The following is a 21,767-nucleotide window of genomic DNA, read 5'->3' as shown; positions in this document are numbered from 1 at the left end:
GCACCAGCTACTAAGAGGAAAATTAACTCTGTCCCAGCTGAAACCAGGACTGCTAACAGTGCTACCTCCTTCATTCTTTATCAGCCCAAAGCCTCATTATCAAGCAAAAATTACCTTTTGCTTTAGAGTAAAATACTTACTAACTTTGCATGTCCAATTTCTTGTATAATGTATAAGCATAATAAGCAACTTTTATAGCATTACAGCTGTGTTAGTATGGATCTACAAATTGCAAATAAAACCAGTCAAGCCATGGAAAATCCCAAAAAATGAAAAGTCTTTCTAAAAGTATATGAGATTGCATGTAGGAAAACTGGCAGGCTGCTTTTTATTTTATTTTTAATACTGTTATTAAAGCTTTATGTCTTCATGCAGTAATTTCACTCCATCCCATACGCCACAGAAATGTCAGGTGCTTTGTTTTGAAACCTAAAGTCAAGCTTTTAAGTAAAAGACACCCAAACTCTGCAAACATTTCAGCTAATATTTAGTGGGCCTTTGCTGAAGCCAAGTGGACTTAGATCTCCTAAAATCCCAGCATATTTGTAAAACCTTTCGGTGCTTGAACAGAAATTAAAGTCACAATACTCACTAATGTAAATTAATTTTGTAAATTAGTGTAAAATAACATTTCCACTGAAAATTCTTAATTAGCAGCCAAAAGGTTACCATGGGTTCAGTACTGGGAATCATCTGCTCTCGTGTTGGCTTTGTTACCACTCGCTTTACTCAACATCAAAAGCAGGGCCAAAACACAGGCAAAAGCAGAGACAATTTACACCAATATGCTCCTTCACCAATCTCTGTTCATTTTGGCCTGCAGCTGGTGTTCTAACTCGTACATCTCACTTAAATTACTTTGTGGAAAAAGAAAAGTCAGAGTTTTAAGACAAGAAGTCCAGGTTTTAGTGGAATAAAGACAAAAGCAGAAAGAAGTATGACAGCACAACCAGTTAAGAATGGAAAGATGGATTAAATACTTGGCTTGGAGTCAGTTCAGAGAGAATAATCCAACAGCAAGCATGGGCACAGCAAATTCTACACCCTTGCACAGACACACAGTTTTGACAATTTAATCAGCTAATGTTTCTTGTTTCAGGTGAAGCTATTGAGTAAAGATTATAGCTTTGATGCAGAAAACAGGTATTTGGATGACTGACTCCAATACTTGTATCCACCACAAACATCAAATGAGTGAAGGGAATAGTCAATGTGAATAACCACTTCTACATCTATACTGTGGAAAGCCTGGCAACTTGAACATGCCAGAGAACTGGCATTATCCAAATGACCGCAAACTACTTGAAGGCATAATCTCCACTGCATTACAGTACTATTGCTCGATTTTCTATAAGCTGAAAAATAAATACAATCGGGAAAAGCTTATTAGTAACCTCCACATCTAAGATGATATCCCAACCCCTGTCAAAGGTTGAACCGTGACATATTTTGTCATAGCTAGCTGCTATAAGCACAGTCACAAAATACAAGTTTTGTGAGAGGGAGTTCTGTATAAATAGGTATAAACATGTTACTATCATTTTCTAAAAACTAGATTGAAGAAAGCATAGTCGCTCCACAGAAATCCAGACAAAGCATTGATTTGTTTTGGTGTACCTCAGTACAGTGAGAAATACTGAAAATAAATGAATTCTGCATCTTGCACTGAGTTACAGTCAAATAGTCTCATTCCTGATTTTTATTTGATGGCTCACATAGTGAAAACAAAAAAAAAAAATTCAACATAAAATTTATACCTAACTCTTGTTACTTCTAATGTTGTGCGTGTTCTTAATTTCCTCTAATCAGAGCATCTGTCTCATGTTTTGGTAACTAACGAACCACCACAGTGAGGGAGCAAACACACTCAGCTGTTCTGCACAGGGCTTCAGCTAACAGGCAAGGGCAACAAGAATCCCATTTTCCCTCAGGGTAGTTGCCCTCTGACAGACCTATCTATAGGTTAGTTTTTACTACAAAAATCATTTTTGTACCAGTTGAAGCACTAATTAAAAAGAATACAAGCTCCTTTATTTCCAACTCAGTTTGCAAACCTTGCCTGGTGTCTGAGATAAGGGCAAAAGAGTTTAATCCAGCAGCATCAGAGTCCCCAGAGCATTATTAGGAGAAAGGGAATTAAAAACAGCTCTCAAGTGGGAGCTTGCCCACAGATGAGTGGCACCCAGGGCTCACTCCAAAGACCTAGCTTAGGACACCGGAGCTTTAGCACGTGTAGGGAAGCAAGAAAACAGGGGCAAGCAAGGGGAAAGGATGCAAAACAGAAAGGAACACACCACAGTTTGCAGGCCTATTATCCAGTTGGCTGTTAGGGAAAGCATCTCTGAGGCACTGGTAAGCAGATAGCCCTACCCCATTCCCAGCTGGGGAATGAACCAATTGCAAATTAAGAGCTACTTTCCTTTTCTGACTCCCCAGGGAAGAGCAGCAGCTCTTTTCCAGCTCCTCCCCCATCGTTGCAGCAGCCTTGCAGGTGCTCAGGATGATATTTTCAGCCCTTCACCAGCAGGTGTGACTCAAGGCCCTGTTATTTAAAAATATTCAAAGGCTAATTTAAAGTGGGAACTGTCCTTCATAGTATAGTGCAAATTTTGGTACTGTGGATACAATTCATCAACTCTCCCCACTTTTCATTTCTTCCTCAGTTCCCTTTCAACCCAATATGCTTTATACAAATCTTTTGAAGCTTCAGTATATTCACAGAGCCCAGGACTTTTGTGCAGTACCAGCACCCATACCCATCTAATGTAAGTAACACACACCTTTCCACCCTGTGCCCTCCTTCTTAGCACTTTCCCTACCTACCATGACATTTCTGGGTGAAGAAGTCTATTGCTTTCAGCTGATACTGTGGATTGCTCTCATATGTGCCTTTGTTCTATTTAGGTTCAAACAACCTAACCATGAGAAACTGAACACAGAGTACTAGACTGGAAGACACTGAGAAACCTCAGGTCAATTTTTTTAGTATGAGCTCTGCAACAGAGTCCCAAAGCCAAATGCCTATCTAAAAATGATGCAGATGTAACCCCAAGGGAAGAGGGTATGAAAGCATCTTACTCCTTTTACGTGGATAGTGTCAGCATTCCACTATGCTCTGATAAACTGAACTAAGAGGAGCCTCCATCTATCCCTCAGTGTCATGACCCAGCTCACCATTACATTCCTTTAGGGTACAGTTATATCCTAGTACCAAATCAGTTGAAATCCATGGAAAAAAACCAATAGATGTCCCAAAATATTCTCATGCCACCTCACAGGGAAAGCCAGGTAAACAGTGATAGAACACGTTTCCTTTAGGTACCTTGAGCAGTCACTAATCCACCCCAGGCAGCAGTTTTCCTAACAATTCCCATTAGCAAGTCATGCTCCCAAGAAGGGCACGCTTGGGGCAGCAGACAACCTGTGGTGTCCCATGTGACCACGGAAACCATTCCCAACTATGTGTGCACAGGCAATAACCTTATGCAGCAATAAGTTTTCACCTGCCAGAATGCAGCAAAGACATTTCAGATGAGCCAAATGCCAAGTGTCTTTGTAGACTGAATGTGGTGGCTGACATAAACTCTCACGGGCATATAGAATGTTGGAGGGAAAGGGACAATAATCACTTCAGACACACAGAAATTCATGCTCTGGATGATTTTGGGGTGTGTGCACTATAATTATGAAATTTGTAACATTTTACAGTGAAGGCTGTGACAGCAAAAGGGATTGTACTGCTAAGTTCATTTAAGTTCCCTTTTGCCTTCCCTCCTTTCCGTTCCTGCTTCCATCCCCCTGTCCCTGTGTTGATTATTTTCTTCCAGTCTTCTTTCTTCCTGCCCTCTGCTATCATTCTTCTTTCCCCCACCCTAACAATGTCTTTCAGTTCCTCCTTCAGTCTCTTCTCCCATATCTGAAAAAGCAAGTGTTGCTATAACTAGCCACACTCAGGTTTGCTACCTGACAACAGCTAGCACAAGAAAATCATGAAGCAGGAAGAGGTGCTATTTCTCTACCAGCAGATGCTTTAGCCAGAAGACGCAGCGGAAAACAGGACTACCTTAGGAAGGTGAGCAAGTACCATCTGGGGGGAAACGAAGGAAAGCTGAGAAACTTAAAGCAATTCTGTAAGATCACGCTGCCTGCAGTTCAAAGACCACAGTGCCTTTATTTTCCATACATTTTAAATAGCAAGTGACAGATCTGCAGCATTTTATCATTTGTACTTATGTTCTAATATGATTAGATGTGGCACATGAATCTAGTTGCAGCAGGTATTAAGACATGTATGACCGGCATTTCCTCATAGGTTACCGTACTGAGCTATAATTTTTATTTCAGACATATACATGCTCACAGTTACTATTAAGAAACACTATACATGTAAAGCTGACTGAGTATATAAGTAAACAAAAACCTCTAAAGCACAGTTTTGCACTGAAAGCCAGATACATAAAAATGGCACCTCCCAAAGTATCCCTGAAAACTCTGACTTAGCAGTATTATTGTAATACATTAGCCCTAAAAAGTCAAACTTCATCAGGAAAGTGAACTGGCTTTCGCTACATGTTGTGCAATCAGAACTGCTCCTTTAGTGAACATAGATAGAAATTAAGTCAAAAGTTGCACAATTTTTGTGATAGCTTGAAGACACTCAGACAAAAGGCGTCTGTGGTTAGAATCTGGCCCACCAAATTATCATAGATATCCTCCTCCTTTATTTGTCAGGAGAGCAGCACAGCAGAAGGCCCTACCCGTCACCAGATCCTATCAGCCACTATATTCTCATGTAAATAGCTTACCAGCCAGCAACTGACCAGGATGCATAAAGTGGAAAGTATCCAGCTTAACTGTCAAATCCCACGAATTTATCGTTCAGGAAAAATATAAGAAGCACTTCTGAACTGGCACACACAATCAGGAAATTATGGATTAACAAGTACAGAATACCAATGTGTTGTTTCTAATAGCAATAGAACTGACTTGCACTTTGGGTGTTGCACATTCATGTGCCACTCATGAGCCACTGTCACGGTCTGTAGTGGACAGACTTTTTTCGAGCTCCATAGCCAAGGAGAAAGCTCATTCCAAACCAGGCTCATCTAACTTGTTCTATAACAAGGGATGAAATCAGAGTACACATCTATGCATCTTCTATGCAAAGTAAAACTTTCATCACTTTCACCAACAAATTAGCTTTGCATTGTAACTAACCTAGAAATAATTAATATTCAGATTTACAATTCTGCTCATTCTGTTTTCCTTTCTTTTACCCCTATTTCACTATGGGCTTTACATCCTTATTTCTGAATATCACATCCTAATTCCTAGCTCTCAAATAATCATGCTTCTGTCACACCCCTATCCCTCATTGCAACCAGTAAAAACAACTTTCTCAGCCTTCTGGTTGCCTCAGAAATGTTTGAGTTTCCTTTTATGCCTGTGTATGGTCACACTACATATATAGAAATAGTAAAATAATAATACTTAACATATAGTGGTCTAAGCACTCACCTGTTGCCTAAGCAACAAATAAGTTAACCTCAAAAAAACCCCAACTTCATTCTCTTCATGCTGAGATATAGGGAACATACATTTCAAATTACCTAATGAAACACACTGTCAAGAAGAGGACACAGCAGGTACTAAATGAAGGCATAGAATGGGAAAAAGACAAAGCAATACTGCATTTTCTGTATGAAACAAGAGCCTTACCATCCTGCTGGCCCTGGAGGTTCTGAGGACTTTGCATTCTCTCTTCCAGATTTGAGCTGAGGTCAGAGTTCACAGCTGACATCCTAGTCGAGTCACTCATATCAAACTCATCACTTTCTATAGAACTTTCATCCTGCAAATGGAAAGTTTCAGAGATGCATCAGAAAACTTTCACTGTTACGCTGTTCACATCATACATGCAGTTCACTCGTTCCTGTTTGTTTCACTCACACCTGGCGTGTAGTCATGCTAAATCTTTGTGTATATAAGCAAACATGAGGAGCACATAACCAAAAGCAAGGAAAACACAACATTTATGAGATATGATAATCTGACAAACGCAATTTGTTCAACTATGAGGATACTCCCATCACTGCGCTCTCTGTTTCCACAGTATTTTGCAAAAGAGGGCTAGTAAATAGAGACCCCATACCAAGTCCTTGTTATTCAAATTTGGTTGAGGAGAGGTCTCCACATTCCCTGTCTGAATCCTCTACCTTTCCCTAGCGAGGTCGGTAACGCTGTGATGACCACTCAAATGGCAAGCTGACCCAATAAGAATTCATGACCAAATGCCCTTGACATGATGTCACCCTGTTTAATGTGTTTATACCTTGTTTAACGTGTTAATACTGTGTTTAAAGGAGCATCTATGAAAATAATAAAGCTTATAAAAGTTCAAACGACAGTCAATGGCAAACTAAAGAATAGAATCACATGAGAATAGTTTCAAATTTATTCTACCTTCTACATCTTTAATATGATTAAAGATTAGATATCAAGTCTAATTACAGAGAATCTACTAGGGATGATAGCAGAGGGCAAAAATTAAAAGTCCCAATCAAATATTTTGTCCCCATTTATAAAAGCAAAACAGTTTTGGACCTAGTCTGGCAAACTTTCACATACATGTTTAACTTCACTTGTTTCAGTCCCACTGAAGTCTATGTGTACACTCACGGATTAAAAATTAAGCATCTACAAGTCTTGCTCTGTAAACTGCTGAATCAACATAAAAACCTAAGGTGATATATTTTCAGTAACAACTTTTCTGAGATAATTACTCCTGTTATGAAGAAAAGCATTGTAAAAAAAGAGAAAAATATGGCAAACAATTTTGTATCCCTTGCAGATCAGTTTAAAATTATTTTCCTTTTTTATTATTATTATTTAACAAAAACATAACTGACAGGGTTCTGACTATGTTTTTAGGTTGCTCACCAGAACTGACCTAGAAAAATAATAATCTTTACAATATGATTTAACGTGTATTTGTTGTGGACTGGTTTCTACAGATGCTAATATAGCTAATATAGCTTTCTTCCTTCTGAGTGCTTGGCCCTGAAATCAGTTTTTCACTTGAGTCTCAGTGACGTTTCTAGCTGGCGTGGGCATTCCTCTCGTTTCTGGAAGGCAAGTTCCCTGCAGTTACAATTCTTATTAAACTGGGATGAAGTACTGCCAAATACCATTCAGGACTGAGAGTAGGACAACATGCTAGGCGATGCTGTTCTGCACTGTCCACCAGGACAATGACAGATAATGAAACAAACATACCTCATGTGCTGGTTTTGGCTGGGGTAAAGTTAATTTTCTTCATAGGACCTAGTATGGGGCTACATTTTGGATTTGTGCTGGCAACAGTGCTAATAACACAGGGATGCTTTAGTTACTGCTGAGCAGCTGGCACAGCGCCAGGGCCTGTGCTGCCTCTCACCCCACCCCAGCGAGCAGCCTGGGGGGGCACAAGTGGCTGGGAGGGGACACAGCCGGGACAGCTGACCCCAACTGGCCAGAGGGATGTCCCAGACCATATAGTGCCATGCTCAGCATATGAAGCTGGGGGGAAAAGAAGGATGGGGATAGACGTTCGGAATGATTGTGTTAGTCTTCCCAAGCATCCATTACACATGACGGAGCCATTCTTTCCTGGAGTTGGCTGAACACCTGCCTGACAGTGGGAAGTGGCAAATGAATTCATTGCTTTGCTTTGCTTGTGTGTGTGGTTTTTGCTTTACTTATTAAACTGTCTTTATTTCAACCCACGAGTTTTCTCACTGTTATTCTTCTGATTCTCTCCCCCGTTCTGCTGGTGGGGGAGTGAGCGAGCGGCTGTGTGGGGTTTAGTTGCCAGCTGGGGTTAAACCATGACAGTTCTTTTTGGCACCCAACATGGGGCTCAAAGGGTTCAAGATAACAACAGACCTGATTGGAATGTGCTAGATTGAATTCATAACTGTTATTGCTGTTTAGCTATTAATTGGCAGGCTCCTGTGCTTGCCATGGGGCTTGCTTGCCTTACTGTATTTTAGAGTCTAGTGCTCGTTAGTAGCTGCTTTTTGGTTTCACTACTTGCTGTACTGCCATCCTGCTTATCACCTGACTCTGCTGTGCCTGGGAACGCTTTGATAACAGCCGTGGTGATGGGCCTGGGCCGGCAGGTGGCCAGGGCATCGCTGCTGCTGCTGCTGCTGTACTGGACAGGCTGGAACGCCGGTGTGAACTCCAGTCAAAGGGACTGTCACCTGCAGATGAGTCTATGTAGGAGCAGGACACCCCAAGGCATCTGTGGCCTTGAATAAGTCCGGGCCAGAGCAGGTACATCTCAAAGCGTCTGTGGCCGTGGTTACGTTTCTGCTCAGCAGGAATGCCTCTGAAAGGACTGTGGCCCAAGGATAAGTCCATGCTGGAGAAAGTACACCCCAGAGCATCTGTGGATAAGTTCACACTGCAGCAGGTACACCTTGAAGCATCACTGGCTGTGCCTGAGGTCATGCTGGAGCACCTCAAAGCGTGTGGCCATGGATAAGCCCATGACAGAGCAGGTACAGCCCTGGAGGGACTGCAGCCTTGGGTAAGGCCATGTTGGAGCCAGTTTACTTCTGAAGGGACTGTGGCTGTGGCGAAGGCCACGCTGGAGCAGGTGTACCTCTGAAGGCATTGCGGCCCATGGATAAGGCCACGCTGGAACAGGTGCACCTCAAAGCGACTGTGGCTGCGGATGAGTCTATGCCGCAGCAGGCGCAGCCCTGGAGAGACTGTCGCTCACAGATAAGGCTCCGCTTGGAGCAGATGCATCCCTAAGGGACTGCAGTCTGTGGATAAGTCCAAACTGGATCAGGGGCAAGAGGAGGAGTTCATTGAAATGTTAAACCCTATGGGCTGGTCCAAAGCGACCAGGGCTGAGGATTGTAATGGAAATACCTTTAAATTATTGTAACCCAAGATTTGAGTTGCATGTTACAGAAATAAGTGTAGCAGGAACAACCTGAACCAATGGAGGACAAGCCTTACAAGAAGCAGAGCAAATGCAGCAGTGACATGACCTGAGCTGGCTTTGGTCCCCAGTAACTCCATGCACCACACCACCTCTCCTGTCCTCAGTGACCACCATAACAGATGGAGCCCAAAGTCATGGACTAAATGAACTCAAGAGACATTTTGTGGACATTTGTAGGCATTTTACAGATATTTTACAGACATTTCACAGGGGTGGTCCACAGACTAAGGGAATGATATCTGTATTATATCAAAAGATGGGAAGGGTGGTGGTGGGTAATGAAAATGTATTGGATAATGTGAGATCTGACCATGACGTAAATGGTATGGAATAAGGAGGGGGGAGAATGTGCTGGTTTTGGCTAGGATACAAGTTATTTTCTTCATAGTAGCTAGTATGGGGCTATGTTTGAATTTGTGCTGGCAACAGTGCTGATAACACAGGGATGTTTTCATTACTGAGTCAAGGCCTTTTCTGCCTCTCACCCCACCCCACCAGCGAGCAGCCTGGGAGGTGGCACAAGGAGCTGGGAGGAGACACAGCCAGGACAGCTGACCCCAACTGGCCAGAGGGATGTCCCAGACCATAAGGTGTCATGCTCAGGGTATAAAGCTGGGAAAAGCTGGGGGGGAAAGAAGGAAGGAGGAAGGGGGGTATACATTCAAGGTGATGGAGTTTTGTCTTCCCAAGCATCCATTACACGATGGAGCCCTGCTTTCCTGGAGATGATTGAACATCTGCCTGCTGATGGGAAGTGGTAAATGAATTCCTTGTTTTGCTTTGTTTGTGTGTGTGGCTTTTGTGTCTTTATCCCAACCCACAAGTTTTCTCACTTCTACTCTTCTGATTCTCTCTCCTACCCAGCTGGTGGGGGAGTGAGCAAGTGGCTGTGTGGGGGTTAGTTGCCAGCTGGGGTTAAACCACAACACTTTGTTCTCAAAGTTCCGTAAAAAACTAAATGGAAGAGTGACGGCTTCTCCATCTGGCACTTGTCTTCCTTGCCCAGATAAGGCAGGAGCACCCCAGTTACAGCAGCAGCAAACACCTGTACACTGCCCTCACAGAAGAACCGTGGTGTCCACTAGCCTCCTGCCCCAGAAAGGGAGCTCTGGATATCTGACACTTGCATAGGTACAAAACAGCACACATAAGCAGCCTGTGTTTGCCTACAGCTCTCTCCAGACTATCTCTACCTCACTCCCTAAACTACAAAAACATGTATCTGAATCTGCATGGACATACAGGCATGGGGAGAGGAGCTGGGAACCACTGGCATTTCATACCAGTTGCCGCACAGCTGTATATTCCCACACAGTGATGAGTTCTCCTTTTAGATGAAGCCTGTTCCCCTTTCATCGATGGCCTCAGCTTAAAAATGATGAATTGAGGATGAGAGAATTGGGAGGCTTTCAGTCACTGTGCTATCTAATTGTGGGATCCAAGTTTACTCCTGTCTCAGTTCCACCCCCTCCACAAGAATACAGATATGATTGATGAAACCTTGGAAACAGAGCCTTCCTACAAACCCAAGCATGTTTTTTAAGTGCATGAAGTAGTCTGAATGTATGCACCAGAAATCTTGCTGCTTTGTACTACAACATTTTCACTGTCATTTTGTTCTCAGTGCAACAAATGTACAGCCCGTAGAAAAAAAAAAAATCTTAGCAAAACTCTGCTTTGAGAAAAGACATAAAGATTATCTTGAGAACTTTCCTTGTGCCCACTCTGCCCTGGCAAAGACATTATTACTAAAATATATTAAAATTACTTCTCATAGATCCAGTGCTGCAGACATTTCATACATAGTAACATAGCTGCAAAACTGAGCTGGGCAGGGAGACAGCAGGCAATGGTGCTTCCTGCTGCCACCTTATTGTTGCCACTGGTTCATCCAGATGAAAAACTGGTTTAAGAAAAATTTCAGCCATCAAAACGGAAAGAATACACCAAAATATTCAGACTATAGAAGCACTATGGCAGATGGCCTTGATCCAGCATGAGTGCTCAACCCTGTTGTGGGAGGAGTAATTCTCAGAGGGAAGAAGTGGAAAAAACAAGAAATCCTTTACTCCTAAGGCTACAAAAGGGATAAGGCTCTTCTCTCCTGCTGCTTGAAACCCTGCTGCCAGATCCCAGAAAAGGGGCAGCACGCAGAGGGGAGACTCAATAGGAGAGAAAGATGACCAGGCTGTATTTGTGTATGAAGAAGTCTGAGCTGGAGATTTTTCCTCACACCCTCCACAATTAAACAAAAAAAAAACCAAACCCAAAACAAAAACACAACAACAACAACAAAAGCAAAACAAGGATCCTGATATTTCTATTTCTAGAGGAGTGATGAAATCCCTATTCTATAGGGTATTGAGTAATCCATAAATCTCCACCAATAGCCCACATCTACTTATTAGGAAACAAAATCTAGCGGACTCCGCAGAAGTCAGAAGTCAGCCAGGGTCTTCAACATAATCCAGCTGCTAAGGTTGTTTTTGAAGGTTTTCTTTATTAAAAAATATCTTGTAGTCAGGCAGAAGGACACAGCATGCAGGACTGCTTTTTGGCTGGCACATAGCTGAGCTTCTAACTATTTGGCAGCTCAAATGACAAAAGAACACATTTCTAGCAAAGTGAGTTTATTACAAATAATTTGGTAGGTGCCATCCAATTGATGAAGGACTTCTTAAGATCTGAAAAAAATCTGAATACATCACAGAAATAAAATAATTTTCAGGAAGAAAGAAATGCAATTCAACTCCAATCCTCTCTGAAGAAGCTTGATTCTCAGCCTATTTCTCTTCCTTTTTTTTCCCGTCTTTTTATTCAAAGTTTCAAAAGCAACCCCTACTCTTACTTATGAAGCTTTTTGCCTTAAAGATTTCAACTGATGTTGTCAGGGCTTCCATTTATCTCACTATAATATGTTGCATCCTGGCTGCTAACCTTGAGAACACCATGGCATTCATTTCAGCCGTTGATGGTATTGCTTTTTAGAAGTAGACAATGAAAGCCACTGCTGAGCACAGCACTAAGTCTCAGGTGAACATGCTGCCCCGTTACCCTTTCCGCTGGTCCAGACAGTAAAAGGGCACCTTCAGCTAATTTGAAGCAGTACAGCTTATTACTCCCAACCATGGAAGGGTGGTAAGTCATGACATTTTTCTCAACCTGATTACTTGCAAACAGCATTGGTTTGGTTTTAGACTCATGATTTTAGCAATGAAATTGTAAAGGTAGGATCAACAATCATCTTCAGTTCAGTTTCCTGGCTACCACAAAGACAAGTACCAAAGAACATAGGAGAACAGAAAAACAAAAGATTTCAGGTTTTACCTCATCTTGTTGTGAATTTAGTAGCTGCAGCTTCATGTGTTTCATATAAGCCATAGTAATCGGCATGTTGTAATCAATCATGCTGGTCACCAAAGTTGGAGGTTTTCCATTATCTGCAATAAAAATATTTATTATGCATTATAGGTTAACTGTGGAGGCTACTTCAGCCTACTCTGCAGTCAAAGTCAGACAGTTATGTCATCTAGTTCTAACTTTGGCGTTTTCAATCGCTTGTAGGCTGTACAGATGGAAGTCTCCCAAAGAAAAAATGAAAATCAAGCTTAAGCCCTGAAAAGTGATGAGTTCTTCTACCCTAAATGACTACAACACATGCACCCTATCTATTCCTTATGTTTAAGCCCCCATATAAACATTTCCAAAGCAAAATAAATTATTTCCTCTAGATGAAATCACCTTTTTAATGAGGGTGCATATGGCATTACACTCCATCCTGAAGTGAATGCAGAAGATTCACTACCTTCCAGCTTAAGTAAATGAGATGATCTGACTTATTGAACTGTTCCAGTCTACCAAATTTTTATGAACCCTCACTTAAGCTAGGAAAATAAAAATGGATATTAGGAATAAAATTACTTTACATCCCACTATCTGACACTAAAACTACCTTTATGATCCGCTCCATCTGGGTTTAAATGCATTCTTTTCTGGCACTCTGAGCAGCTCATTAGAAATCGTGTCACCGCTTCTCTCGGTAGGAAGGCATAGGTCTCTGAAATCTGAAATGGGTAACAAAATATAGGTGCTATTATATAAGCTGATTGAACATGATTTAACAGAACTGATAATTAAATTTCCAAATAAGGTATATTATCTTATAATGCCAGGAAGCACAATGAAAGCATGTTCTGCATAGTATGTAGGATTTCAAGAAACATCTATCCAGTCTGCCAACTTATCATCTAATGGCTAGTAACAGTTGATACTGAACAAAATTCCACGTATATCAAAAGGAGTTTTGTTTTTTCAAATTCCTTTCAGCAAAAAGATTCATACATAACAGGCATCCCACTGAGGGTTGCTTTTAAAAAAAGTTGAAAAGCAACCTTTTTCTTCCAACCAATACCAAAAAAAGAAAGTGGTTGGTTTACATACTCTATTTTTAGCATAACTGTATGTAGACTGATATTGGACTCAGGGTATTAGCAGCAATGATGGTTTCTTTACTATTCTAACTTTGGTTTGAATGTTTTGCAAAAATATTCTTGGAAGGCTTGTGATTTAATACTATAGAGTAAATATGTTACTTTTACTAATTGTTAGAATTTGGGAATCGCTTGATTTCAAAGACTGATTTACCTGTAGATACTTTCAACAACAGATTTTGGTTGTTTCCTTGTCTTTCCAATCACATACTCACAAGCAGGCATCAGAGGGATTTTTCTTTTTTGAAAGGGGAGAGGAAGAAGCAGTTATTGTTGTTTTTAAAAACTGCATTCCCATCACCCCCAAAGATGCATATATCTTTATAGACATTTTGCCTTGCTGAAAAGGACCTTGAGGTTGGTGCCAAGCTGAAAATGAGCCAACAGCATACTCTCTGATTACAGATAAAGTACATCTCATACTGCCTACATTAAGTGTATGGCCAGCAGATCAAGAACAGTTATTATCACTCTCTACTCAGTGCAGGCAAGACAGCAGCTGGAATAATGTGCCCGGGTTGCCCTCCACAGCTCAAGAAGGCTGCTGAGAAGCAGGAGCGGGCCCTGCAACAGGACACCATAGCAGCTGGAACCTAAGGAACCTAGGAAAGGTTGAGGAAGCTGGATTTGTTTCACGTAGGTTATGAGGCAGAGAGAGATCTAATTGCAGTCCATCACTTCCTGAAGGGAAGTTAAAAAACTGTGGAAAGAAACTCTTCAGAGGGTATAACCAGGGACAACAGCTACCAACCACGGCTTGGGACATTAAAACCTGACATGAGCAGAAACTTCTTCACTAAGAGGCCAGTGCCCTGGAGCAGCTTTACCAGATGGATGGAAGAATCTCCAGACCTGGATGTTTTCAAGACATTACAAGGCAAAGCCATGGCTTTTCTGTGATTCATTATATACATTAATGTATATACACTGAACAGTGCAAATGTTGTAAGGAATCACTAGCCTTTCTTTTCCCAGCCAAGATGTTGTCTTGCCATGAAGATAGTCCTTGAAGACAGACAAAGTCCCAGCAAGAGAGATTAAAAGTGTCAACTGGTATCTGCTTGTATTCCCTTATTGTAAAACCTACAGCAGGATTTGATTTCCTATCAAGTACTACACTGATGCAAGTCTCTGCAGGAAGTGCAGTAGAATGGAGGTGGGGTACATGAAAGTGTGGATACAGAAAGGACAAGATAACTTTAACTGGATGTAAATGGGACTGCACACTGTGTAGATCACTCATGCTCCTCACAAGGGTGCTAACAGGAGGAGGAATGGCCAGTTTTGACTCTTTTCCTCTTGGCTTGTCACCTACTTAGCCTGTGTTGAAACCTATGTTTCCTAAAACTCCATGGACCAAATTTATCAGTGACAGTATTTTGGAAAATAGGTGGAGTTTAAATTAGCATTTGTTGATGTGTCATTAGTCATGGAAATACATGGAAATGATGCATTGTAGAATAAGAACACAAATTATACCATCCTGTTTGTGTTATTGTTTAGGCTGTTTATTGTTGTTGTTTTCTCATGTAACAGAAATCCTATTTTGGGGGGGAGAAGGGGATTAGTATAAAAGCAAAATTTGTTCTGTAATGAAAATTGGCAAAGACTATCTCTGGGTCTGAAACAATTTATCTGAAAATGAAGGCACTAAATGAAGCCACTTCTGAATAGGAGACCCTACTAAAAATATTTTCAGATTATTCTTCCTGGGTTTTATACCACAGAACAGATGTGTATTTACCTTTCTAAATAGGAAAACATTGGTTAGCCTCATGCTTTATGGAATCTAAAAAAAGACCTTAAAATTAGCTAGAATTTAAGAAAATTGGTAAGTGCACGTATGCAGCAACCTCTCTCTCATAACATTTAACACATTTAGCACTGTATTGAAATTAATGGAGCTTACCCATGCATTCATTAGTTGCCTGCTTTTGATAGGAATGCTCCATTTATTCTAATCAAGCATCTCTGTCAAAATTCCAGTTCTGCTCAAACAAGATGAAAATCCTCCATGGAAAGCCACTGAGCTAAGGCCCAGATTTCATAGGTATGCTCCACTGACTATAAAGGAACCAGGTTTTATGACTAAATTTGTCCACACAGCAGATGCTTGTGTCTCCAACCTCCCACTGCAACACAGTTTTAAGGATGCCCTTCCCTAAATAACACCACTCTTCACCAACTTCCTCCCCTGTTTATTTTGTAATTTGAATCAATCACAATCCAAGACTTCAGCCTGTACAAATTGGCATAACACAATAGGTATGACATTAAAAAAAAAGAGATACATAGAGGACAACACATAGCTTTCCTTATTGTTGCTGCTTGAATATACACAAAAAGTTCTTTCCAATTTTCAATGTCAGAAAGCTTACAATCTGCTCCCCGCCTCCCCCAAAACTTCATGTCCCCAACACTGAAGACTCCTGTTTGCCTTTCTCATTAAAGAAGGGCACATCTACTTTATAAGATACAGACAGCCGCTTGCTTGCTCTGGCCATGCTCCGAACCAGCTGGCTTAGCACCAGCTGTAGCCAGGAAGCTCTCTAACCAAATTAGCACGAGGCTGAACACAAAGTTGTCGATTTCACCCCCCAGTAGAGTTTACCAGTTTGTGCACAAGCTTGGGCTGATGTGCTGATGTAATTCGTGGAGCTAACTTGCATGTGAGTATTTCAGAGCACAACCTGGTGACCTATAACACCTTCTAGATAACTCTACAGAAATACCTTAGACAATGGTCTGACTTCATCAGGAAAAATTGTTTCTGTTCTCTATTCTATCCTAAAGAAAGCAATAATGACTCAGTCCTCACTGATGCTGTATATTCTAAATGCCTTCAGCGGCTCTGCTCCTAGCTCTCTTCTCCAGGCTGCTGGCTAACAAAAAATATACTCAGACCATCTAATTCAGTTATGTGCTCCAATAAAAGAATATTGGTTTATTGCAATTCCACACACAAAAAACCAAATGCATGCATTTCTACATTTTAAGAAAAAATAAACCAGGAAGGTGGAGGATGTTGCATTATTTACATCCACACACTGACAATGGCATATTTTTGGCATGACTTACAAGAAACTGCTCATGCATATGCCTGTACCAATCAAAGAACAATTGATGGTGAATTCCTATATTGATAAAATTACTTGGATTGCTTTAGAAGCTTTGTAAGGATCCTTATGAGATTCCTTATTCTTACTAGTGGTTTTATTGCACATTAGTACATACGCAGTTGCTTGTAGAAACTTGTTATCTTGTATCTGGATGTATCCTGTATCACAGACAAATCAGAAAATAAGCAGATTCTAGCAGTTTGGTGTTTAGGTATTCTGTACTTACAGCTGAATGCTTTTTATAAGGTAAAGGGAAAAAATTATATGAAGAAGAAAATAGACATCTGAAGCATTAAGCAAAGAGTGCAAAAATCATACAGGGTTTGGTTTAGCCTCAGAAGTTATAGGATAAGAAGCAAACATTTCCTAACAATACAGTCTACACCAGGGGTCCTCAAACTACGTCCTGTGGGCCGGATACGGCCCCCCAGGGTCCTCAATCCGGCCCCCGGTATTTACAGAACCCCCCCGCCCCCTGCCCCCACCACCAGGGGTTGGGGGGGAAACCAAGCAGCCGCAGATGATTGCCTGCCACTTCATCCGCGCGCCGGCCCCCTGGTTAAAAAGTTTGAGGACCCCTGATCTACACACACCTACTTATTTTGTTCTAGTTCTGAACTCAGAGGAAATTAAAAAGAGTTGACTTCAGTGGCTTCAGAGTCAAATTTTTTATGATCTTTTTTCACCCATCACAAAAGGTCTATGATATAATAGATTTTGACATAAGTCAACCCATCCAAAACATCACCCAACATCGATGGCTTTCTAGACCTACAATTGACCTACATGCTGTTTACTGGATCCCATGAAAAGCACAACTACTCCAAGGCAAGTAATCCAGTACCTGAGCACGTAATCTGATTCACATTGGAGCTAAGTGATGCATGCCCTAGTTGTCTACGAGAAGTGTACTGCATTCCTACTGCGTCGCTGCAGGCAGAGAAAACAGGCAAAGTCTTCTTTATGCTCTCCAATATTCAAATTATTTAATTGCAGGATGTTGGGATGATGTAGCTTGCAGTGCTACACTTTTATCTGGAAAATTAACAAGCTCTAAACTGAAAGGCAGATTTTAGGACACATATGGCAGAGCAGGAGAGACAAGTGTGAGGAGAGGGAGTGACATTTTGCAAGTGAACCTATTAACCCCTAAAGAATTAACATGGAGGATGTATGTGTAGTCTGGAAGATACGACGTGTCAGGACAGGGATTTTGTGTTGGTGTGTGTGTATATTTTTTTAATTAGGGAGGGTAAGGGGAGGGAAAAATTATCCAAAGGAGACTTCCAAGAGGGGGGAGTGAGAGAGAGACAGGGAGAGAGAGTGAAGATGGTAATCTGTCCTGGGCCCACAGCCATCAAACCAGGTGGCAGAAATTGGTTTCTTGATGACAGGAGGGCAAGCCAGCCAAGGAAAGTCCTCTCCTTTCCTCAGCAAGAGGTCAGAATAGAAGGCTGACATAGGAAAGCAGATACATTACTGCTGGGAGTTTTATCAAGAGCTCGCTACCCTGATATACTGAGGAAAATGCTGTTCCCTCTCGTGCTAAACTTGCGCTTCACAGCTCCCTTCCCCTCCCTCCCCACGTAGCAGAAGCTGTTTCTTGCGAGGGAAGTGATGGGGAACACCTGCTAGCGGGACCACTGCCAGGACACTCAACGCTCGCTCTTTGCAAAGAAGCAAGAAGAAGGTCCGTAGAGTAAAAGTGCATGGGGCTTGGCTGTTTCGCCGTGCACACAGGAACAGTGTGGGTGCAAGGATTTAAGCGCATTAAGGCCCTGCACAAACCTCATATTTTTCTGCGTCCCCAAGGACAAGGTCTGTTCGGGACAGAAACCAGCCAGGCCCCAAACCTACTTTAACTCTGTTTGATCAGGGAAGTTGTACTGGAAGGAGATGACGTTATTTCACAGGTGTGACCTGCCAAAAATTTCTTCCCCGAAGAAAACGCGTTCACTGTGATGTTCAGAAGGGACTTGCAAGCACAATCCTGTTTTGGGAAGGGAAAAGGGTCACACCATGTTTCACTATCTGAGGAAGGGTTTTCTTAGGGTGACGGGAAAGAGGGAGGCTACTCAACAGCCTGATCCCATTTATTACTGCAACAGCTGGATGAAGCACAGGACACCAGATATTGCCCCATACCTAATAGACTCCTGTTACGCCTCAGATGTTATATACTTATATACTACCTATCTGATCAGAGCCTTGCCTCAAGCTACTTTCCCTTGACACATCAATATCTCTTCCCTGTTTTACAAGCCTGCTTCTCTTCTGGCTCATCAGCCCAGTGCTCTTTTTTCATTCATGGGCTGGGAGTTTTATTAACTGACCCATTTCTCCTGCTCAGATACCACAACCCTCACTTACAACTCAAGTTCACTGCTGTAACATTTCAAGGCTTTGTATGGTGGCTACACAGGCTAAACAGGCAGATATTAGATCATCCTTCACAAGTAAAAATACTCAAGTAGAATATGCACATAGAATTTAAGATGCTTAAGGTGGCAATGAGACTTCAACAAACAGTTCTCAGGCAAATGATGCACTCAGTTATGGGAAACTTTGTCCAGATAAAACAAAGGTGAGGGACTTACTCTATTGTTTAAATGAATGAAAATTTAGCATCTTTTTTAAGAAAGTAAAGACAATAAAACCTACTCTGAAATACAGTTTGATCACTAAATCTGGGCAATATACCTATAGCTGGGCCTGAGAGAAAGAAGAGATGATTTCCATCTTCAGTCTCATCACAGACCATTTGATTTTCTTGAAAAATGTAAGGCTTTTTTCATGGTTTGCACTGAATCACAAAAAGTTGTCCTAACAGCTTGAGCCTGTTGCATTATACTGCTGCTGTAGCCACAACTTTTCCCAGTTACTCCCACCTCTGATACACGCCTCAGCACTCAAATTTAAATTTTAGACACAGCTGAATAGTTTAAATTAAGAAATGCAGCTATACAAAGGCACAGAAAGTCCACTATGTACTCGTTGCACGCCTTTCCCAATACACCAGATGGACTCTTTTCCTGAACACTTTTCTGTGCATCCCCACCTCTGCTTCGACACCATGTCCTGGGTTTGACTGGGATAGAGTTAATTTTCTTCTTAGTATCTGGTACAATGCTTTTGGATTAAGTATAAGAATGATGTTGATAACACACTGATGTTTTTACTGGTTGCTCAGTAGCACTTACTCTAAATCAAGGACTTTTCAGTTTCCCATGCTCTGCCAGTGAGCAGGTGCACAAGGAGCAGGGAGGGAGCAGAGCCAGGACAGCTGACCCGAACTAGCCAAAGGCATATTCTGTACCACAGAACATCATGCTCAGTGTATAAACTCGGGGGGGGGGGCAGCAGCCACCAATCACTGCTTGGGGACTGGCTGGACATCAGTCAGCGGGTAGTGAGCAACTGTATTGTGCATCACTTGGGATTTTTTTCCCTTGGGTTTTATTCCCTTCTCTCCCTCTCCTCTTCATTACAATTATTACTGTTGTTGTTTGGGTTTTTTATTTTTTTTTAATTTCAATTATTAAATTGTTCTTATCGCAGCCCAACGGGGGGGTGGAGGGGGAAGCGGGAAAGCAGGGAGTGAGAAAGTGGCTGCATGGTACTTAGTTACCAGCTGGGATTAAACCACAACACACCGCAGTTCTCCTTTCAAGATGGGATGCCTATACAAAAATAAGTCCTTCAGGACAGAAAGTGAAAAGTACTCTTCCAAAGCAACACAGTTCCTCCGGGACACTGAGCTGTATCAGTGAGTGCCAGCCAAGTCACCCCTACAAGGATCCTTGGTACTTTCTCCTAAACGCTTAACAAATTCTTTGCTTCAGCACATCTCACCACACCTCCTATGGAGCCCGGCAGAGGACCTGGTGGGAATGCAGGACAAACAGGGCCCTGTTTGGGCACCGCTGCTTTCCTTGGCACTAAGGAACATGGTCTTTTCACCTTCTGCATCTTCCTCATCACCTGTGCCCCTGCTGAGCAACCGACTCAGACAGGCCATGTGTCACACATCCTACCTTTGTAAGGAATTATCTCCCAGATCAACGCCCTCAGCATCTTCCCTGTTTTTGAAGTCCCCTGGGAACAAGGGAACTAGCTGAGATTATAAGCATCATATTAAGTATTCCTCCAGTCTGGCATACTCCAGATATGATTTAAAGTTCTTGGTTTCATTGTATATATGTAAGCCAGGTCTTTTGGTTTTTTGCTGGTGTAGATCTACCTACAGTTGTTCTGGCAAGAAACACAGCCCATCAATCTTATATTGTATCAAGTCGGCATTTGAAATGAGCACAAAACCTGCCAGTTAAAAGGGAAGCTCACTCTTTTTTGCATATTTTCAAGGTTACTCTCTCATATCTCCCACATAGACTTTGTACAATTCCCTTCTCATTTGGTAGTGTGCAGAGAAGAAGAAAATGGGACCTTATTCTAAACTTAAATATTGAAGTAAGATGCTTTCCTAATTAATCTATATGGTTTGTGCCGAGAAATCACAAAGTTTGAGTTTGGTACATTGCTGCCCCAATTAAAATATAAAGGCTACCTTCCAATACACTGCTCTTTTAGAGGTACCAAGTATCAGATCCTGTTTATCTTCCCATGCAGCACCACTGCAGGAAGTCCCACAGAAATCAATCAGTTGTAAAAATGCCATTTGTTTCCACACAGTCAACATAAAACAGTCAGAGCAGATTACAGATCCACTAATTGAGTTTGTAAGCTGTTCTGAACATGCTTTCAGAGAAACACACTGATGTATTTTAGCACTCCAGCATCTGGGGTGACTCTACCAAAAATTAAAAAGACTCTACTTATTCCAAGTTTGTTACTGTATATAAATGCAAAAGTAGTTTATTAAGTCACCTTTGACAATTTCATTACCCTTCTAATCATGCTTGAGTGCTACTCAAAACTTTGAGTGGAGCAGCGTCACTATTGCAAATAGAGACTCACACATATATAAGCAAATTAATTACTTGAAATCAATATGTTGCAATTCTTAGGGATGTGCCATTAATTTTTTAGAAATACTCAGGTACTGAAAATCCATGACAATATTTATGAACTTCAGATGCTTAGCAATTTTGTACTGAAACTGTGGTGGTTTTCTCCCCATCATTTCTCTGCTAAAATGTTTTG

The 21,767-nt window shown here is 41.6% G+C and overlaps 1 protein-coding gene across 4 annotated transcripts in view; it reads right to left on the bottom strand.

Moving 5' to 3' along the window:
- NOL4 (nucleolar protein 4) overlaps positions 1 to 21,767 on the bottom strand; it is a 201,349-nt gene that overhangs the window by 139,566 nt on the left and 40,016 nt on the right. For all 4 annotated transcript variants that reach the window (XM_037381296.1, XM_037381297.1, XM_037381298.1 and 1 more), the window contains exons 3-5: positions 12,951 to 13,062; positions 12,326 to 12,438; positions 5,719 to 5,851 (exon numbers count right to left, since the gene is read on the bottom strand). In XM_037381296.1, coding sequence (XP_037237193.1) covers positions 5,719 to 5,851; positions 12,326 to 12,438; positions 12,951 to 13,062 — 358 coding nt within the window. The remainder of the gene's footprint in view (positions 1 to 5,718; positions 5,852 to 12,325; positions 12,439 to 12,950; positions 13,063 to 21,767) is intronic.

The sequence above is a fragment of the Falco rusticolus genome, chromosome 3 (assembly GCF_015220075.1).
Source record: "Falco rusticolus isolate bFalRus1 chromosome 3, bFalRus1.pri, whole genome shotgun sequence".
NCBI lineage: Eukaryota > Metazoa > Chordata > Aves > Falconiformes > Falconidae > Falco > Falco rusticolus.
This window is presented reverse-complemented; position numbering and strand designations above follow the sequence as displayed.